Consider the following 22,373-nt stretch of genomic DNA (forward strand, 5'->3'; position numbering starts at 1 on the left):
AAATCATATTCTGAATTACTTTTTATATGATTTTTCAGCCATTTCGTCTAAAATCCTCTTTAAATGTCTGTAATTGCTCATTGTTGCAGTTGATATGGCTGAAGGTGTCAGGTCTTGTCGTCTTATTCTGCTTGGCCCCGGTAATGGCTGCTTGCAGCTATATTTATGTATATTTTTGTAAGCATAAAAAAAAAAAAAATCCCTCTTCGGAGCATCACAAAGTGGTCTCACAAAATGGCAATTTTACCCATCAACCACCGCGGCGCTAGAGCCGCGAAGCTCTATTAACCAATCACAGCAGTTTTATTATTATTAATAATTGAATGCCAGGATAATTTAACAAGGTATGCTGTGTGATGATATACATTTTATATATGTATAAATATTAAAATATATAAACTTTGGTGCCAGACTCGCGTGCAAAGCCCGCGAAAACAATAGGTAGCGAAAACGGAAGTCTGGCCAGTCAGAGCCAGCGCGTGCACACATCCTGACTGTCTACTCGTCTACTCCCTGCTGAGAGGAATAACTTGAGTTTTCTGGAGGTAAGTACTTTAATTATTCGATATACTTCACAAATTATAACTACAATTATCAATGACGTTTAAAAACATGAACTAAGTAAATTATACAATCTATTAACAGAGGCAAACAACCTGTTGCTGTTAAATCTGTTACGTCACTTGTGCGTGCGCATGTCTGTCATGTTAACGTTTGGCCCTACTTATTAATGATAATTACAATAAAGTATTTTAAAAAACTATGAATCACAGATGCGAAAGGGAACTGAATTCGTTAAACATAAGTTACTCCTGAAGCGCGGCCTCTTCTCAGACAGCGCGTGAACACTGCTCAAGCACCCACAGAAATGGCCGAACGACACGGGAAAATACGATATTCTCTTTTAACCTCACAGCGGTTCTCGGCGCGTGTATGGCCGAAAACATAAATATATGTGCCCATACATAAATATATGTGCCCATGTTATCATTATATCTGCCTGAGAAGTTTTCCTTTGTAGCTTAGATGACATTTTTTTGAGACCATTTTGTCCTGTAACGTTAAAAATTCAGGGTTTTTCAGAGATACCAAATGTTTGGAGTTTGCATCATGACAACCCCCCTATCCTGACTGACACTGACTGGATGATTAAATTCAGCACTCTTATAGAAATATGATTTGATCAATTACATTTTTTTTTTTGTAATAAATTCACATCTTTGGGGTTTTAAATAAGAATATGACGTTCTGTTATGAGACATGCATCTGTTTTATTCATGTCCACTGTAGAGGACACCGGGACATGCTTGTCAGGCATTTTAGGAGACAAGTGAATAGGAAAGAAATGCTAAATATTTATATGAAATATGAGCTATTATAAAAATGTTGTCTATTTATTACTCGTTATAGCTACTTTTTTTCCATTACATGTTTCCTAAAAACACATTACTATTCAAATTAGAGACAATGAAAATATACATATCGCATATAATGGAAAACCAAATTTTTGGCCATGTTTACAAATAATGTAAATATATATATATATATATATATATATATATATATATGTATGTATATATATATATATATATATATATATATATATATATATATATATATATATATATATATATATATAAACATTAACAAAACTTGTTTTCCCTTATGGGTCTCAGGGAGGATATTGGATTAGGTCTTACAATTACAGCAACCTTAGAAACGTGGTGCTGTCTGTCATTAACGTCAATTAAACAACCAAAGTAAACACGGTATTCTTATGAACTGTTATACAGCCTAGCATAACAAGAATTTCTCCTTCAATACGCAAAAAAGCCCCAACAGCGTTCATAACTCAGGCAGTTTGTTCTTAGGTTAATTGTGGCCAACACACCACTAAAAGTAAGAAAAACAAGGGAGAAAAACAACATTATCAATGACTTCACAGAATTCCCAATCAAAATAAATAAACACAATTCCAACAGCTTCCCTTTCACCCTTTCATTTCCGCTGTTAAAAGACGGACACCGCTGACCAGTTAGGGTAGAACAACCTATGAGAAATGGGACAGGAGGGGAGACAGTGGACACAATGGAGGGAGAGAAACACACACCCTTTTATTTTTTTTATTTTTTTTTTATTCCAAGTAATATCAATCAGCAGCTGGGTTGTTTTGATTAAGTAATAATAACTCAAAGTTTACTGAATGTGTGTATATATATATTGATAAAATTAATTCTGTTCAGTCATGTTTCTTATTTTTCTCCATTTTGCTTTTGTGTCAACAGCAGCTAAATGACCCCCAAAAGCTCTTTTAAGAGCTCTTTCAACCATTAAGCATCTTTATCCATGTAAGTATATTTTTGAGACACTTAAGTTAGTATTTGGGCTTAGCCTATATTCTTTAAAGCTACATCATCAGCCATGTTTTAACAGCTTGAGATGTTTCCCTTATTTGCACTTTATCTTAGCTGTCCATGTTAATGTTTATTTATCTGCCTTTACCAGTTCAAAATTGTGACTAATTGAAAATTATCTGAAAAGATGAGAAACATGGGCATAATTAATGCAGTTTCTCGTGTTACCATAATATTTTGCTAGTCAATAAATTAAAATCCATGATTTTTTTTACCACAATTTGATTAATCAATTAATTTCTTTGACTACTGCACGTCTATACAGACCTAGGTAATAGTTGATATTACAGTAGTTACTCAGTCTTATTTTACCCATTTTTCTTGTCTGCAAACAGATCATTGTGACTGTGGTGAGCAGGGTGTGGCTGAGAGTGAGAGAACGGAGGCTGGTGAGTGATTGATAATGAGCAACGTACAGGTGTTACTCATCAGTAATCACACTGGCCTCCAGCTGTTCTCTCAAAGCCCTCAGCCTCGGCCTGCTCGCCACAGTCATCCTTTGCTATAACTTCTATAAGATGTTTTTAAGCACATTCTTAGTTTCACTTTAGATTTATTTTATATATTCATATTAGATTAATTTGCAGCATACACCTCATTCAACATTTTGGACTACTGTAGTGGTTACCTGTAATATATTCTTTTTATTGTTTCCTTTTTTAGATTTTGCATCATCCTCCACTGTTTTTTTTCTTTTCTCTAACCATCCCTTATTTCAACCAAGGTAAGTTGTCTTTTTTTTTTAAGCATCACTTAAAGGTGCTGTATGTAACTTTTTTTATAAAATGAATCCTTTTTTTATTGCCCGTCTGTGAAGGGGTTGTAATCACACATTACAATGATCCACTTTTCGCGTTTTGCTATTACCTCTGAAGGCCAGTATTCCTATTTTTATGTGAAGTCTCCGGGTCGGATTTTCTGCGAAATCCACCGGATGTGACGTGCATGCGCGCTCCCGAGCCTCTCCGTTTTATATTTACAGTCTATTGCGACGGCACTGCATCTAACGACATGGAGTCTGATAACACCAGAGAATGGCTCTGATAACACCAAAAAACGACCTGCCTCCAGCACAACACAGACTCCAACACAAACTCCAAAAAAAAAAAAAAAAAAAAAAAGTATCTGCTGAAGCTCGTCAGGCCAAACGTCAATCGGATCGACTCAGGACGAAAACACGGATCAACATTGGCAGAGCGTTTGAATTATGGAGAGACCTCCGCTTTGTTTTAGGTATAAAAACAGACCCTGAGTTGGCTTTCACCCTTTTGGACAGGTAAGCTAACAATACTTCAAAGCATGTAAAATATATTGTGATTTTGTGCTTTAGTTGGCTCAAGTTAGACATCATTAGTTCGCCAGCTAACGCCGACCATTTGCTAACGTTATCTGATGTGAAAGACTACATTTGTAACTTTATTGCTTTTCACGAGCACGAGCGCTGTTGTTGCAATCTGAAACATCACCGCTAGAGGCCGCTGGATCCTACATACAGCACCTTTAAAGGTGTTTACAGTTGTATAGTTATTTTCTCTTTAGTGTATATGTGCTTGTCATGGAAGCATAAATGAATTTATTATATTAAGCAGAACTTTTAACAAGGTGAATTAGACTGATGACATAGGTATACCTGCGTTTTAACACAAAAGGTCTTTGGATTTCCACTTACTTCTAAAATGAATGCTTAATTCGTGGTTATTATTATTTTTAATGAAAACAACTCATCAATAAAGATGTACAATGCTAAATTTGCTTACCGTATATCTAACATTAAAGGGATACTTCAGGATTTAGCATTAAGCTTTGTATCAGTAGAAAACCTGTAGTATTTTCAAATTACCCTGCTTTCCACCCTCATATCCCCCTGAGACGAGAGATTTGTATGTTTGTTTTTTGTTTTTTTTTGGTCTGGAAAAAATCCTCCGATGACGCAAAAATCATAATTTTGCGTCATCTGAGGATTTTTTGTCCAAAGGCTAAAGACTACAGCCAGTAGAAGGCGCTGTTCCGCATGTTCTCAACCTGCCCATATGAGGATGCGATCTCACTCACAGCATGAACACAGATAGTGTCAGCTATCTTTTATTTGGAAGCTAAGCTAACAGACTCTTGTTCTGTGGAGAAAGCTGAGTAGTAGGAGAAAGTATTAGGGGTTACCATCCTCTTTTTCCCGGACATGTCCGGCCGTCGAGATCGTCCAAAATGTCCGGGATTCGGCTTTTGCTTTCTGCAGTCATCCATTCATTGTTTACATGCACACCTTTTGTTTCAGTCTAACTGAATTCACTCCGATTGGTGAATCTGAATGTAGTGTTTACATGAACGCTAAACAAGTGATCGTTGCTGTGGATTGATTGATAAGGAAATTCCCGCTCCTCTGTGAGATACGAGAACGGTGCATCTCACCATTGTTGCTCATCATCAGTAAACAAGCCACCAGCCTCGTGTCGCTCTCACTCGTCCTGCTCGCCACAGTAAACCTAATCAATGGAGGATGTAGAACGCAAAAGCCGAATCCAGGAAATTTTGGGCGATCTCGAAATCCCTGTCAGACTCGTCACGGAGACTCAATAGTAGCTAGCCTTGTGTTTAACTGCACTCTCTCACCGGTAGGCGTGGCTTCCTAGGGCAGTGAAGCAAGTGCATTCTGGGAGTTGTAGTTTTTCATCCCCAAAAGCTAAAAATAAATTTTCTGGCTTTTCTCAGTCTAGAAGGCTCCAAATTCAAAAATAATTTCACATTTCTACTACATAAATTACCCATTTTAAATACACATTCATCTTTCCAGAGCTGAAATATCCCTTTAATGAAGCAAACTTTACATTTAATATTAGTCCTAGAGCAGAAAAAGTTTAATACATTTAAAATACTATAATCACTTGACGCCATTAAACGGCTATTATCGTGCAAAAACTGTAACAAATCCATTATTCATGATTAAAAATCTAAACCAAAAGATTACTTTTAGTATCATAATTATTAAACCGTAATGAATTAAAATTAACTCACCTAATATAGGCGGGACTCAAAAGAGGTCCACGCTTCCAGTCAGCACCTCCTGTCTTTCACAATTTTTTTTTTCTTTTTTTTTTTTTTTCAAATGAATAAAACACACTTTAAGATTCAAAATTAACACTAGAATGCCAAAATATTATATTTAAAAAAAAATACCGACATTAAAGACCCTAGAACGCAATTTTACTCTTTGGTTATGAATGCAGCTTGGAAAAAACTGCACATTCATTATTTAGGAATAAGATTCAACAAGATTTAGTTTAGTATCACAATTCAAGTGTGATAAAGTTTATGAATACAAATTTATTCACCTTGTTTGCACATATCTTATAACTCGTATCTTATTACACTCATCTCGCAAAGTCGTGATAGCTACACTACACGGAAAGCCAGCTAAAAAAAATCTAGTATGATGCACGTGATTTGATAGATGTGTAAAGAATCAATGCAGGAAAAAGGAGAAAAAAAGAAAAACAAAACCAACTAGATTCAATCCACTGTAGCGTTAGTATGATGACACATGATCAGATATTGTTTTTGCAAAAAAAAAATTTTTTTTATTTTAAATGTATGGATTTATACTGTTCTACCAAACTCTTGTCTCTTTTGACCTGTCTGTAAATACCTGTAATACAGAATAATACTCTTGACTTGTATATTGTTTAATCACTGTCATTTAATGTTTATTTGTTGATTGTAAAGGATGACAGAATTTTACTGTGAACTATCCCTTTAATTTAACTTGCTCTCCTAATCTGCTGTTTCTCTCTCATTATAGGGTAGTGAACATCCTGAGCTTGAACTCATTAGGGATAGGCTATTCCATGCATATTTTATTTGTGACTCTGTATTGTGTTCACTAGTGATGAATTACAATGAACGCAGCAATCTTAGGAAAAGGGCCCTCAAAAGAGTTGACACTTTTCTTAAATCAGTGAATCATGAGGTGTATGACCATACTGATAATCTTAACAACTCTCCTGTTACCATTCCTCCTGGTGGCATTCCCTCTGACTGCAGACCTTCAGATCTGAATCCTACTTGCATCTCTGTTAGTGAGAATACAAACAGTAGCTATGATTGTAGCAGTACTGGCGAAACAAACGATGAAAGTGATCTCAGAAGCAGCATTACTGACTGGGCACTTCGTTTTGGTGTATCTCTCATTGCACTTTCTGCTTTATTGGCAATTCTTAGAGTGCATTTACCATTCCTGCCAAAAGATGGAAGGTCACTGTTAAAAACGAAAACAGAGTACAATGTGGAGATGATTGCCGGTGGATCTTTCCACTATTTTGGTATTGTCAATGCTTTCAGAAACACGTTGAGAAGTGTATGTTCTTATTTTACAGACGGGCACACATTTAACATGCAGCTAAATTTTGACGGCATCCCACTTTTCAAAAGTTCTTCAGTTCAACTTTGGCCTATTCTTGGCATGTTCAAAGGTCTATCTAAGAAACCTGTTGTCGTAGGGTTGTTTTGTGGGACCACTAAGCCAAAAAATCTTTCTGACTATCTCAGTCACTTAGTTTGTGAGTTGCAGAGTTTAAGAAGAGGTTTTGTTTTTGGTGGCAAGACTTTCTTTGTCAAGGTAACGTCTATCATGTGTGACGCTCCAGCACGAGCCTTTATCAAAGGTATAAAATCTCACACAGGATACTATGGCTGTGACAAATGTCAGCAGAAAGGTTCCTATGTGAAACACCGCATGACATTTCCTGAGAACGATGCCTCCTGTAGAACAGATGAAGCTTTTCGACTGGGATTAGATGAGGAACACCATCTAACACGCTGTCCTCTTCTAGAAACTGACATTGACATGGTAACGGGTTTTCCTCATGATTACATGCACCTTGTGTGTTTGGGTGTAGTGAGACGTCTAACGGATCTGTGGTGTGGTGCAGTGGGCCCCCTGCGTACAAGACTTTCGAGCATTCAAGTCTTGGGTATCTCTGAGAGACTGGTAGCATTGAAGGAGTTCATTCCAGCAGAGTTTGCCAGAAAGCCTAGGGCTCTCAGTGAGAGACTTCGTTGGAAGGCAACTGAATTCCGTCAACTGTTGCTGTACACAGGCCCTGTTGTTTTAAAGAGTGTGTTGCCTCGCCAGGTTTATGATAACTTTATGCTGTTGTCTGTTGCCATCTACATCTTGGCAAATTCAAAATATTGTATCGAAATGAATGATTTGGCTCACTCCTTTTTGGTATCATTTGTTGAGCATTATGGCTTGTTGTATGGCAAAGAGATGGTGGTATACAACATTCATGGCTTGGTACATCTTGCTAGTGATGTTAAAGTGCATGGTCCTTTAGATGGCATATCTGGCTTCCCCTATGAAAATTATCTTGGTGAGCTTAAGAGATTGGTAAGGAAACCTCACAATCCACTTGCACAGATAATCCGCAGGCTGTCAGAACATGAGGAAAGGAACTGTTATTCCACTGATGAAATATCACTGATGTGCCCCCATAAAAATGGACCTGTACCACAAACACTGACAGAAGCAGTACATCAGTTCAGACAGCTTACTGTTGATGGTGTCATGCTGCGAATATCGAGCAAAGATGATTGCATTTCTATTCATGGCAAAGTGATTTCAGTAAAAAACATCATTGCTTATGGGGGTAAAGAGTATGTTATGTTTCAAGAGTATAGAGAGAAAGAGGCCTTATACACTTACCCTCTTGACTCCAGAAACATGGGAGTATTCATCGTGTCCAATTTGTCAACAGTGATGCACTTTACTGAGCTCACAAAGCCCTGGCAGAAGTGTGTGAGGTTGCCTCTGGGAGACAAATTTGCAGTCTTCCCTCTGACTCACACATCTTAATAATATCACCAATTAATGTACATAGTTCTTGAGAAGCAGCAACACCATTTCTGGATTATATTGTGGGACATGCTTTTGTAAGTGGCATTTATATGAATTCGTTTTTTAAATTAATCTAAATGAAGTCTAAAATTAATTACAACTCTTGTTTTTTTCAGCCAATGTATCATATCGTAATCTTTGTAACCACAAATGAAGTCGAGGTTGTCCCCCATAATTGGGTAAGGGACAATGTTTGTATGTGGCCTCCATACAAATATGAAGATAGAGTTAAAGCCATAAAATCAATGGTAAAGCCAGGACCATCCTGGACTCCCTTCAAAATCCGGATTATTTTTACTAGAGGTACATATCCTTAGCTTCCATGGGTCAGATTTACTAACAGGTTGCACCAGCATAAACCGTCTTTTGGTGTCGGGATTTATTAAAGACACTAAAGGTGTGAACAGTTGTTTTTGCGGCTGACCTTGTTGCATATGCGGTTTTAAGAGTTTCCCTTTCAAACTCATGCTGAATCATTCAGATTAATTTAAATGAATCATGCAAGGTGATTAACTAAGGTTTGTGCTAGTTAATTTCCTGGTATTTGCACCATTGTTTACCTCCCCCCAAAAAAGAGATTGTGCCTATTTAGTAAATCTGGCCTATATATATATATATATATATATATATATATATATATAAAATTTCCTCCTATTATTTATTCATAATTTCTCTTTAATGTTTTTTTTAGTTTGCTTCACAGAAACCTTGTTGTTTATCTATACAGAAACATATGAAGAAGCTCGCCAAAAACTACCAGAGGCAGAAATAAACACAGACCTTACAGACGTGGACTCGCCCCCCGTGAGAAGAAAAAGACACATGTAAATACAGCACATACAGAGCAGAGTATGGCTGCTGAATGAGGACAATCAATTGAATTATTTATTTATTTTTTCTTCAGTAAAAGGGCACGTTTTTTCGATGATAGTGAAACTGAGGATGAAGCAAACTTTCCACTTCCAGCAGCGCCAGAAGTGCAAATCAACCCCATCAGGAAATGTAAGATTGGCCAATTTGTGCCACAGTTATAGTTCTATTAATTTGTTTTATTAACACATTTGTTTTTTTGTGAATTCGTTTGAGGAATGCTATCATCAGTTCTGGAAATACACTTTTGTCTTTGAATTTAGTAGCGCTGTCACAAACGATTATTTTTTTGTAATCCGTTTATTATGCTCTGCTTGCATGCTCTGATAATATCTTTCTAGGACAATCTATGAAATCTGATTCTGTTGCATAGAACTGAATAAAGAATAATATATTAATTTGAATATATATATATTTATTTTATTATGGACCTATTTTCTGTCCAATTTTTGTGTTACTTTCAAAATAATTGTGGCTATTTTTGTTTGACTTATTTTTTTTAATTCAGGAAAATGATTGATTATTTTTGCCAAGTGCATCCAGAAGTTTCGGTTTCGGCCCAGAATTTTAATTTCGTTGCATCCCTACTTAATACATATTATGTAAAAACAATGAGGCATACAATTGGTTTAAATAAAGCAGGGCTCGACATTAAGCCTTGTCATGTGCTTGTCCTTCGGACAAGTAAATCGGTCATTCACTTGGATTTTTTTGTGTTGTAAATATAATTTATTTTGAAGCAATATTCTCATCAATGTTAAATCAGCTTTGACGAATCTAAATCTGCATATTTTTACATTTAAAGGGGTCATATAATGCCATTTTTGTACAAGCTAATATGATTCTTTAGGGTCTAAATTAAAAGTTTGTAATATACTTTAATTAAATTTTCATTAGTATTGTAAGAACTAATTTTACCTGGTCAAAAACAGCTCTGTTTTCAGCACGCCGTTTAAGTGCATGTGTCTTTAAATGATAATGAGCTGTGCTGACCCCGCCCCTCTGTTATGTGCGTACACCTTTTGAAATAACACAATAACCATAACGCGCTGTTCATTATAAACGTGGGATTATGAATTATATTGAGAACGCCGTACATAGAAAACATGCCGTAATGTAAACAGCCGCATTCATCGTGAAGCGTGCTAATGATTTGCAAAGATTAATATAAATATTAATATAAAGGTTAATAAAACATTACACTCACTTCTTCTAGAGGTGCAGCAGGAACACGAATAGTTGGTACCGATCCTTTTTTCAGGAGCAGCTTCTTAGCAAGAGCAGCTTCTTAGCAAAACCAGCTTTACTGACCCTCGTTTGTAAAGCAGTCTGGTGTGTGAAATGATTCGCGCAAACATGAAAGCATTGACGTTGATCTTGGGGAATATTCCCTTCGAAAACAAACTCAGCCACTGCATCTTCAGTGGTTCGGATTTAGGAACATCAAAATGATGCTGTGTTCCTTATTACACCCAAGAACAGAACACCACAATCGCTTAGACGCCATTCTGCTCATAGACAGTGCTCCAGTCCAGCATATCAACAGTGACCGCGTCGGTCCGCACGGGCTATGATTGACAGCTCGCTCACGAGCGAGGGTGGGTCTGTGTTGAAACGCTGCTGTCAATCAACAATCGTGGGAGGGGCGTCGATTTTTGTGACGTCACATGGTCGAACGGCTTGATTTGAGAGAGGGGAAAACATATGAAGATTAAAAAAAAAACACTGGATGGATTTTTATCATTTTATGATGGTTGTGTACAGGCACTGCCAACACACATTTCAGTACAATCAACTTGTAAAAGTGCATGTACCATTATATGACTCCTTTTAAAAGGCATTTTTCCCCTAATCGTATTAAATGTCTGCTCCATCGTTCATTTTAAATTCTTACATTTGAACAATTACTTTTTGAATAATGAGACACTATAGGGATTTTATAAATTATCGCAGTATGTTTACTGAGTTTCTATGTGTGCTGCACTCATTAGGTTTGATTTCTCGAGAGGTTAAGCAAGCCACAACAGTGAAAACCTTGCTGACCGTACATTATTATCATTCACTTTCGATCGCCACACACATTAAATTATTGTAGAATCATTTTCCCTCTTGTTTTCCTGTACAGGTACCAGCAGAGCAGGGAATTAGGCCCAATCCCAATTCTATTTCATACCCCTTCGCCTACCCCTAACCCTTCGCCTACCCCTTACCCTTGCCCCTTGAAACAGAGTGCCAAGGCGTAGGGGTGAAAATATTCCCCTAAGAAATGGGACACCACTACTACACCGTTTCATTATACGTCGTCGCTATATATAGGCTATAGCGCCTACGTCACAGGAAATGCGCCAATGTTTATCACAAACTTCCAAGATGCCGTCGTCAGCTGTAGTCTTGCGTGAGTTACAGCTATTTTTTGCATTTTTCTTCTGAAGTTCGCAGAAAACAACGGAGATGACGATATCTTCGACGCCTAATGCTGCCGCGTTCACACTAAACGTGAATAGAGCGTCTGGCGCGAGTGATTTCAATGTTAAGACGCGTTTAAGCACGTCTGGAGGTCTTGCGGCGCGAATGAGACGTTTAGCGCGGCGCGGTGGACGCGAATTCGCCTCATTCGCGCGTCCACTTCGCTTCAAACTGCTTTTTACACGCGTCATATTGTTAACGAACTTTAGCGTTTTTTTGCAACCGTTTCTTTGAAGAACATGACCGTAAATATGAACACAAGATTGAATGTGACAAAGAAAATGATTATTGGCAGTCATGTTGCCTCTGTAGCCGGTGTATGCAGGTACATTTTTCATACCCCTTCGTTTGAAGTGTGGTCCCGAAAAATCTTCGTTTCAAGGGCTATCTGGCCCTTCCCCTTACCCCTACCCCTCCAACCAAAAGAGAATTGAGACAACCCTACCCCTTCACGGGAACGCGCAAAACAGAGGGGTAGGGCCAAGGGGTAGGGGCAAGGGGTGAATTGGGATTGAGCCTTACTCTCAACCACTGGCCAGAGAGGATGCAGAGACTATGAATTGTGAGTATTTGAAAACACCGGGCATGTGAGTTACAGAGTAGATGTGCTTCAATTTGATAATAGTTAGACTTAAACTTGCCTCAAAGCTCCTGAACACTGACCTCTCCAAATCCTCCCTCTTGTTTTCCTGTACAGGTACCAGCAGAGCAGGGAATAACTCTCAACCACTGGCCAGAGAGGATGCAGAGACTATGAATTGTGAGTATTTGAAAACACCGGGCATGTGAGTTACAGAGTAGATGTGCTTCAATTTGATAATAGTTAGACTTAAACTTGCCTCAAAGCTCCTGAACACTGACCTCTCCAAATCCTCCCTCTTGTTTTCCTGTACAGGTACCAGCAGAGCAGGGAATTACTCTCTACCACTGGCCAGAGAGGATGCAGAGACTATGAATTGTGAGTATTTGAAGAAAACACAGGAGATGTACGAGTCCAGTCGTTTTATGAAAAAAGGTAGGACAAATTGCAACAGAAGCAAATTCAACAGATTTTTGTATCCTGAATATGTCCTGAGTAAGGGGAAAAAAGCCCAGAAGAATCCCTTTAGGGGAAAGTTTAGAAAGACCCAAATATAGCCTATTCATTATTTTTCTCATGATTAGGGTAACATTTTTAACCTGTATATCACCATGAGAATTACTGAGTTGATTTTTTAAATGTTGTTAACATGGGCAAACGGTGCATAATCTAATTATGTATGTGCTAATTTGCATAAATACCACAACAGATCTAAACATTGGGTATAGCCAAGTGAAAATGTCTTGTTGGCATATAACAGTAAAAGACTTGATGTTAAGGTCTGAATGGAACCTGTTTAGGCTACCCATGAGCATTAATACATAGATGGAAGTACTTTAAACCAGCCTTTATTACTTAATATTGCAGAGATGGGGTTTGGGGATGGGTCTGTGGGACTGTTTCTGGGAGATGAGTCTGAGGGAACAGGGGTAAGGAAAATGCAGAAGACAAAGGAAGGTAAAATAAAAAAGTGAACCCTCAGTAACAGTCCCCGGGACCCAGCCCCAAACCCCATCTCTGCAATAATAATGGTTTAAAGTACTACCGGTACTTCCTTTATGTATAATCCCAAATGGGATTCTTCAGGGCTTTTTTTTTTTTTTTTTTTTTTTACTCAGGATATATTGAGGATACAAAATTAGTTTAGTTTGCTTCTGTTGCAATTCGTCCTAGGTTGACCCCCATTTTGGCTTAGAATGACTGGATTATAATGTTTTTTTTATCTTAGAATGTTTATAGCTGTGTCTGAAACCGTTCACTCATTTACTAATCCCTATATAATAGTGTATGGCGTTTGAGTGCACTATATCTGCAAGGAGTGAACGAAAGTAAGTGAGTGAATTCGGACGCTGACGTTTACACTGCGCGTCGGAGAGCTGGAGCTGTCGCAGTAAAGGCTTTGTCACACGTGATAAAACTCCTTTTATCTTACATGTTACTTGCTTTATAAAATAAAATTAACAACAATCATATTGAATATTTTGTAATACCTCTGTGCCAGCTTTGTAGTTTCATCGATTGAAATTGTTAAACTCACGCTCACAGATGACAGGATAAGGATTAAATCAATGTTAAAGCAAAAATAAGATAAGTTGTAAAGTAATCTCTGGTTTAAACTCACTCGCTCCCGGACTTTCATGCGAGCTCAGTCCTCTACGCATTGGATTGTGGGAAATTGTGCTTCAGCAAGTGTACATCGGATGTACGCTCTAGTTCAGAGAGGATTGTGGGTAAAAGTAGTGAACAAATGTAGGGAATGATGTCGTTCACTCAGAATTCGGACACCACTACAAAATGGCCGACACCCTAAATAGTGGATAGGGAGTGATTTCAGACACAGCTTATATCTTTGTGTTTTGTGTTAAAGGAGAACTCCGGTCAATTTTAACATTGAGCTCTTTTTTTTTTTTTGTAAATTTGGAGTGCTGTCAGTACAGAGAACGACAAAAATCGGTGTTGCTTACACCGTGTTATACTCTTTTTTTAAAATTTCCACCCTGTTGACTTAAATGGGGCACGTTTTAAACCTGCTTTTAGCCTCTTAAAGGGATACTCCACTTTTTTCGGAAATAAGCTCATTTTACATCTCCAGGCGCTGCGTCATATCATTACGCCTGCTGCACCCATGGTACAGCCACACAGTTCCTTGATTATTACGCTGGAATGAGAGTAGTTCCTAGTCATATAGGCTTAGAAAATTGCAACTTTTCATTTTCCGTCGATCTTAGTACACGGTTTAACTACAGAAGAGTCAAGTTTTAAATAGGAAAAATATTGAAACTCTTTGGTCATTTTGAAAGAAATGCTACTGGACTCATCAGAATCAATGATCTGTGCTAAGCTATGCTAAAAGTGGTACCGTCAGACCCGGAGATCGGCTGAATGGATTCTAAAACGGTAAAACTCAACTGTTTAACTCTGGGGGAGATGTAAAATGAGCTTATTTCCGAAAAAAGTGGAGTATCCCTTTAACATCCTTGATGTGTCATTACAAGTGCACAGCCATGTGAGTGATTCCTTTAGAGTGATCACGGGTGAATCTGACTGCAGTAGATGTGAAAGATATGAATAAAAGTGATGTTAATTCAGCCAGCGCACATACCTGTATTTACTTCCTGTTTTCGGTCGAAGTCCACAGTAGTTGATTGTCGACTCTCGACAATCGACTACTGTGGGCTTCGACCGAAAAAACGAAGTAAATACAGGTATGTGCGCTGGCTACAAATTTACAAAAAAAAATTAGCTCAATGTTAAAATTGACCGGAGTTCTCCATTAATATCTAATGTTAGCCAAATTCAGGGGTGACATTTATTTATGGCTTGTTTTGATGCCATCAGGGTGCCAAAAACAAATCCACAGCAACCAAAGGAGGACATCAACACCATTGAAACAGACATCAGTAACCCGTAAATTTACGATAAAACCTTTTCTTCCCATTTAACCCATAATTTACCCATATACAGTCAGGTCCATAAATATTGGGACATCGACACAATTCTAATCTTTTTGGCTCTAAACACCACCACAATGGATTTGAAATGAAATGAACAAGATGTGCTTTAACTGCAGACTTTCAGCTTTAATTTGAGGGTATTTACATCCAAATCAGGTGAACGGTGTAGGAATTACAACAGTTTGTATATGTGCCTCCCACTTTTTAAGGGACCAAAAGTAATGGGAGAGATTAACTATCATAAATCAAACTTTGCAGTCAATTACAGCCTGAAGTCTGGAACGCATAGACATCACCAGATGCTGGGTTTCATCCCTGGTGATGCTCTGCCAGGCCTCTACTGCAACTGTCTTCAGTTCCTGCTTGTTCTTGGGGCATTTTCCCTTCAGTTTTGTCTTCAGCAAGTGAAATGCATGCTCAATCGGATTCAGGTCAGGTGATTGACTTGGCCATTGCATAACATTCCACTTCTTCCCCTTAAACTCTTTGGTTGCTTTCGCAGTATGCCTCGGGTCATTGTCCATCTGCACCGTGAAGCGCCGTCCAATGAGTTCTGAAGCATTTGGCTGAATATGAACAGATAATATTGACCGAAACACTTCAGAATTCATCCTGCTGCTTTTGTCAGCAGTCACATCAATAAATACAAGAGAACCAGTTCCATTGGCAGCCATACATGCCCATGCCATGACACTACTACCACCACCATGCTTCACTGATGAGGTGGTATGCTTTGGATTATGAGCAGTTTCTTTCCTTCTCCATACTCTTCTCTTCCCATCACTCTGGTACAAGTTTATCTTAGTTTCATCCGTCCAAAGAATGCTTTTCCAGAACTGGTCAGGCTTTTTTAGATGCTTTTTGGCAAAGTCTAATCTGGCCTTTCTGTTCTTGATGCTTATGAATGGTTTGCACCTTGTGGTGAACCCTCTGTATTTGCTCTTGTGAGATTGTAGACTTTGACAATGACACGCCTAGCTCCTGGAGAGTGTCCTTCACTTGGCTGGATGTTGTGAATGGGTTTTTCTTTACCATGGAGAGGATCCTGCGATCATCTACCACTGTTGTCTTCCGTGGACCTCCAGGCCTTTTTATGTTGCTGAGCTCACCAGTGCATTCTTTTTTCTCAGAATGTACCAAACTGTTGATTTGGCCACTCCTAATATTAATGCTATCTCTCGGATGGATTTATTTTGTTTTTGAAGCCTAATGATGGTCTGTTTGACTTGCATGGAGTGCTCCTTTGAACGCATGATGTAGGTTCACAGCAATAGATTCCAAATGCAAATACTACACTTCGAATCAACTCCAGACCTTTTACCTGCTTAATTGATTAAGAAATAACAAAGAAATAGCCCACATCTGTCCATGAAATCGTTTTTGATTCAATTGTCCAATTACTTTTGGTCCCTTGAAAAAGGGGGGGTGGCTCTCTCAAGAGCTGTAATTCCTAAACCCGTCCTCCAATTTGGATGTAAATACCCTCAAATTAAACCTGAGAGTGTGCACTTTCAGCCCATATCCATTAAATAACTATAGCTTGAATATGTTTTGGTAAATACCTGAAAAAATAAAAATTGTGCCTGTGTCCCAATATTTATGGACCTGACTGTAACGTGTGCTAAAATCTACTGCTAAACTTTGGCCTTTCCCACTAAATAGCCTTGACAGCAAGGAATCGCACCTCACACTTTAGACATGGAGAGGCAGAAGTCTTAAGTTGTAAGTAATACTGTGTCAGTTCACTAACACTGCATTCAAATCTTACAGGTTTACCCATATTTCCAAAATACTGTTACACAACATGCATTCTTTCACAACAATTTAAGTTCTAAAACTGACCGTGTTTAACTCATTAACCTATTAAACCAAATTATGTACAACCAAATCTGCAGAGCTATAGAGTAAAAAAAGAGTTTTACTCTTCAACTCTTTTGTTTTACTCTTACTGTTCAAACTAATATATTGTTGTGGTGTTCCTCTCTTTAGCATCATCCCACACTGGTTTCAGTGAAGGTTAGTACTGACATTTTTTTTTTAATGCTTTTTTTTGTTTTTAACACAGTAATATGCTTTTTTTCATAGCTTTTTCTTTTTTATAGCTTGGATACGCAAAATTCTTGCAAACCAAGAAATGATCAAAGAACAGATGGGAACGTTGGTTAAATTGGTCTACGATCTCAAAAAATTATCAACTACAGAAGACAACCCAACTTTAAACACAGACTGTTTTCCACTGTCAAGTTTTCAACAACTTCAAGTCATTGAGGGGCAGCTGCAGCAGGAAGACTACAAGACAGCTGTGGTAAGATTTCATATTTCAATAGAACAATTTAACTCATCAATTAACTGTGTCAGTGTTTTCATCTTTTGTTCATTGTACATGGTAAAAAATGTAGTCAACCACGTGTTAAAATCATATCTGTACTGGCTGGGCCGGTTCGACATGGAATGGTTAAGCAACAAGAAAGGTTTGGCTTGGTGAAGAAGCGGCAATTGTACTCACTCTAACTGATTTGCTGAAGTCAAAATGTGGATGGTCATAGTTAGCACTAACCAATGAGATTGATGGTTGCGAATAAGTTCCCCCTACTGCTGAAGGAACTGAAATGAATGTAAATTAGCTAATGATTTTCTCATCCTCAAGTCATCCTAGGTGTATATGACATTATTCTTTCAGACAAATACAATGTTATATTAAAAAAATGTCCTGGCTCTTCCAAGCTTTATAATGGCAGTGAATGGCTGTATATTTTCCAAGGCCTGTCTGCTGGAAGCTATTTATTTTTCTTATACGAACGCATCGCTTCGCTTCAAAGAGCCTTTATTAACCTCCCCAGAGCTGTGTGGAGCACTTTTATGATGGATGGACACACTTTTATGCACTTCAAAACAGAAACGGCTATTCGGCTATTCTACTATCCTTTTATAGGCTAAATAATTTCAAATGAACTGTTATATTAACCGGTAAAAGCCAAACCCATTTTTGAACATTCTAATCGAGTATGATGTTTGCTTGTTCCTTTATTTGTCCATATATTTATTTTTACAGATAAACACGTTAGCCTTGAGGGGAGGCACAACAGTAAAGGAAAGTGCATGGCGGATTCTGAACTTCCTTTTATCAAATGACATGGCCCGGCAAATGAACTGGAGGGGAATCAATGGAAAAGCGGCATTCAAAGACACCTCGCTGAAAACTGTAATTAATGGTATGGCTTTCTGAACTTAACTACTGTGTTTTATTTGTGTTTGGTGTCAGCTAAAAAACAATTCCCTATAAATGATAGATTTTATGATAAATAATAATAATTTGCTTATTTACTGTTGGTCATATGTGTCATTTTAGCTGCAGTCAGAAGAAACCGTTTGACTTCCACTGCAACAGACCAGGAAGTAGAAAACTGGATAAAGAGATGGCTGCAGCTTTCCGCAGACAGGGATGGAGGCCGTCGGGCAAGACAAAAAAATTGACTGTTTCTTGGTTCTGACAATTGCCTGTTCTGCCTGCTCAACGGGCTGCCCTTTTGCCTTGCTCTGTTTTTTAACTATAGATCTGATTCTCCACTTGCTTTATTAAATTCTCCTGGTTCTGAGTGACACTTGCTTGACCTTGTTCATAATATGTAGAACTTGTTCCTAATATGTAGACCTTGGTCTAATGTTTTCTTTGGACAGTCCTCCCCTTCTGGACCTCTGCCTGTTTAATTGTATATATTTATAAAATGTATTTATTATATTTATTGTTTCCTGTTTTTGATGTTTATTTATAAATATTTGTTTTCTTTGGACTACCTTCTGGTTTCTGGCAGTACCCCCTTCTGGACCCTGCCTGTTTAATTGTATATATTTATATAATGTATTTATTATATTTATTGTTTCCTGTTTTTGATTTTTATTTATAAATATTTGTTTTCTTTGGACTACCTTCTGGTTTCTTGCAGTACCCCCTTCTGGACCCTGCCTGTTTTATTGTATATATTTATATAATGTATTTATTATATGTATTGTTTCCTGTTTTTGATTACTATTTATAAATTTAAATGTATTCATGAAATATTTATATTTATTAAATCACTTTTGACTGATTATTTGAGTATTTTCTTTATTATATTATGATTAGATCTGGGCCAGATGTGGCCCATGCCATTTTTGAGATTTGGCCCAGGTGTGGCCCATGTCATTTGAGATTTGGCCCAGGTGTGGCCCATGTCATTTGTGATTTGGCCCAGGTGTGGCCCATGTCATTTCTGAGATCTGGCCCGGTTGTGGCCCATGCCATTTCTGAGATCTGGCCCGGTTGTGGCCCATGCCATTTCTGAGATGTGGCCCACATCTGGCCTGGTTATGGCTGACTTCTAGCTGCCACACTCAGGTTGAGTCATCGCCGTCATTCCATGCAGTATGTGGGCCAGAAGAATTTGGAAGATGTGGGCCACAACTGGGCCAGATGTCATTTGCTATCTGGGTAGCAACCGCCTAGCAACACCATAGCAACCACCAAAACACCCTAGCAACCGCCTAGCAACATCATAGCAACCACCCAGAACACCCTAGCAACCGCCTAGCAACCATCCAGAATACCCTAGCAACCGCCTAGCAACCACCCAGAATACCTTAGCAACCCCCTAGCAACATCATAGCAACCACCCAGAACACCCTAGCAACCGCCTAGCAACCACCCAGAATACCCTAGCAACCGCATAGCAACCACCCAGAACACCCTAGCAACCGCCTAGCAACCACCCAGAATACCCTAGCAACCGCCTAGTAACCACCCAGAACACCCTAGCAACCGCCTAGCAACCACCCAGAATACCCTAGCAACCGCCTAGTAACACCATAGCAACCACCCAGAACACCCTAGCAACCGCCTAGCAACCACCCAGAATACCCTAGCAACCACCTAGCAACACCATAGCAACCACCCAGAACACCCTAGCAACCGCCTAGCAACACCATAGCAACCACCCAGAACACCCTAGCAACCGCCTAACAACCACCCAGAATACCCTAGCAACCGCCTAGCAACACCATAGCAACCACCCAGAACACCCTAGCAACCCACTAGAAAACCCCCAACAACTTTTTAACTGTAAACTACTTTATACTTTAAACTACTTTAAACTTCAAACTGATTTAAACTTTTAACTACTTTAAAATTTAAACTAATTTAAACTTTAGACTAATTTAAACTTTTAACTAATTTAAACTTCAAACTAAATTAAACGTTAAACTAAATTAAACTTCAAACTACTTTAATCTTCAAACTACTTTAAATTTTAAACTTTCCAGTCCAAACTTTCTCAAGCCAACTTAAAGTTTGTCTCGACGAACTTTTTAATCTAGTTAAGTTGGCTTGAGAAAGCCAACATATTGAAATCCTATTTAAACTTATTAAGTTGGCTTGAGAGAGCCAACATATTGAAATCCTATTTAAACTTATTATTATTATTATTAAGTTGGCTTGAGAGAGCCAACATATTGAAATCCTATTTAAACTTATTATTAAGTTGGCTTGAGAGAGCCAACATATTGAAATCCTATTTAAACTTATTATTAAGTTGGCTTGAGAGAGCCAACATATTGAAATCCTATTTAAACTTATTATTATTATTATTATTCTTCTTACTAAAAAATCTGACTCAAACTCCTCCTAGAGCTTTAACTCTACATACTCCAAAATCGGCTCAGACACTCAAACAGATCTGACTCGGTGTGCTCTATCTTTTCAGACTGATCGGACTTACGGTTTTCCTAAAAATGACGATCAAAACTCGGAAAAACTCCCATTGACTTAACATTGGGCATTCTAAAAAAATTCAAATCCAAACCGACGTTTTCACACACACAGACACAAAGGGCCTGACACCCCTGCGTTTCTCTCCCTCTCTCTCTCCCTCAGAGGATTTATATTATCGAGCAGCCAATAAGTAATGGCCTAAAATCTCCATAGCAACCACCCAGGACACCCTAGCAACCACCTAGCAACCACCCAGAACACCCTAGCAACCACCTAAAATACCCTAGCAACCGCCTAGCAACCACCCAAAAAGACCCTAGCAACCACCCAAAATATCCTAGCAACCGCCTAGCAACCACCCAGACCATCCTAGCAACCACCCAGAACACCCTAGCAACCACCCAGAATACCTTAGCAACCGCCTAGCAACACCATAGCAACCACCCAGAACACCCTAGCAACTGCCTAGCAACCACCCAGAACACCCTAGCAACCACCCAAAATACCCTAGCAACTGCCTAGCAACCACCCAAAAGCCCCTAGCAACCACCAAAAATACCCTAGCAACCGCCTAGCAACCACCCAAAAGACCCTAGCAACCATCAGAAATATCCTAGCAACCGCCTAGCAACTACCCAGAATATCCTAGCAACCACCCAAAAGACCCTAGCAACGCCTAGCAACCACCCAGAACACCCTAGCAACCACTCAAAAGACCCTAGCAACCGCCTAGCAACCGCCCAAAACACCCTAGCAACCGCCTAGCAACCACCCAAAAGACCCTAGCAACCACCCAAAATATCCTAGCAACCGCCTAGCAACCACCCAAAAGACCCTAGCAACCACCCAAAAGACCCTAGCAACCGCCTAGCAACCACCCAAAAGACCCTAGCAACCGCCTAGCAACCACCCAAAAGACCCTAGCAACCACCAAAAATATCCTAGCAACCACCCAGAACACCCTAGCAACCACCTAGCAACCACACAAAAGACCCTAGCAACCGCCTAGCAACCACCCAAAACACCCTAGCAACCACCCAAAACACCCTAGCAACCACCCAAAATACCCTAGCAACCGCCTAGCAACCACCCAGAATACCTTAGCAACCGCCTAGCAACACCATAGTGACCACCCATAACATCCTAACAACCGCCTAGCAAAAAACTTTCTGGTCCAAACTTTCTCAAGCCAACTTAAAGTTTGTCTCAACGAACTTTCGCATCTAGTTATTATTATTATTCCGAGACTAAAATTTCTATATGAAACTCGTCCTAGAGCTTTAACTCTACATACTCCAAACTCGGCTCAGACACTCAAACTGTTCTGACTCGCGTTGCTTTATCTTTTCAGACTGATCGGACTTACGGTTTTCCTACAAATGACGATCAAAACTCGGAAAAACTCCCATTGACTTACAATGGGGAGTTCTAAAAAATTCAAATCCAGATTCAAACT

At 38.8% G+C, this 22,373-nt stretch overlaps 1 protein-coding gene across 8 annotated transcripts; it reads left to right on the forward strand.

Annotated features, from left to right (window-relative positions):
* Positions 1-208: 208 nt before the first annotated feature.
* On the forward strand, positions 209-19,263 carry LOC311292543 (uncharacterized protein). 8 transcript variants are annotated; one of them, XM_084412267.1, is made up of 16 exons: positions 453-545; positions 2,286-2,348; positions 3,078-3,173; positions 3,921-8,339; positions 8,421-8,607; positions 9,032-9,128; positions 9,209-9,306; positions 11,300-12,202; positions 12,338-12,400; positions 12,536-12,598; positions 15,059-15,127; positions 16,837-16,896; positions 17,164-17,190; positions 17,277-17,479; positions 18,227-18,386; positions 18,524-19,263. In XM_084412267.1, the coding sequence occupies exons 8-16, from the start codon at positions 12,196-12,198 to the stop codon at positions 18,646-18,648; spliced, it is 777 nt and encodes a 258-aa protein (XP_084268393.1). In that variant the 5' UTR covers positions 453-545; positions 2,286-2,348; positions 3,078-3,173; positions 3,921-8,339; positions 8,421-8,607; positions 9,032-9,128; positions 9,209-9,306; positions 11,300-12,195; the 3' UTR covers positions 18,649-19,263. The 8 variants fall into 8 exon arrangements, 5 of the variants coding, with proteins under 5 accessions (XP_084268389.1, XP_084268390.1, XP_084268391.1 ...); XM_084412263.1 differs by lacking the exon at positions 11,300-12,202 and having other exon boundaries at positions 338-545; XM_084412264.1 differs by lacking the exons at positions 3,921-8,339; positions 11,300-12,202 and adding an exon at positions 3,397-3,690 and having other exon boundaries at positions 338-545; positions 3,078-3,138.
* The last annotated feature ends 3,110 nt before the right edge of the window (positions 19,264-22,373 follow it).

This window comes from Rutilus rutilus, assembly GCF_951802725.1.
Source record: "Rutilus rutilus genome assembly, chromosome: 6".
In the NCBI taxonomy this organism is placed as follows: domain Eukaryota; kingdom Metazoa; phylum Chordata; class Actinopteri; order Cypriniformes; family Leuciscidae; genus Rutilus; species Rutilus rutilus.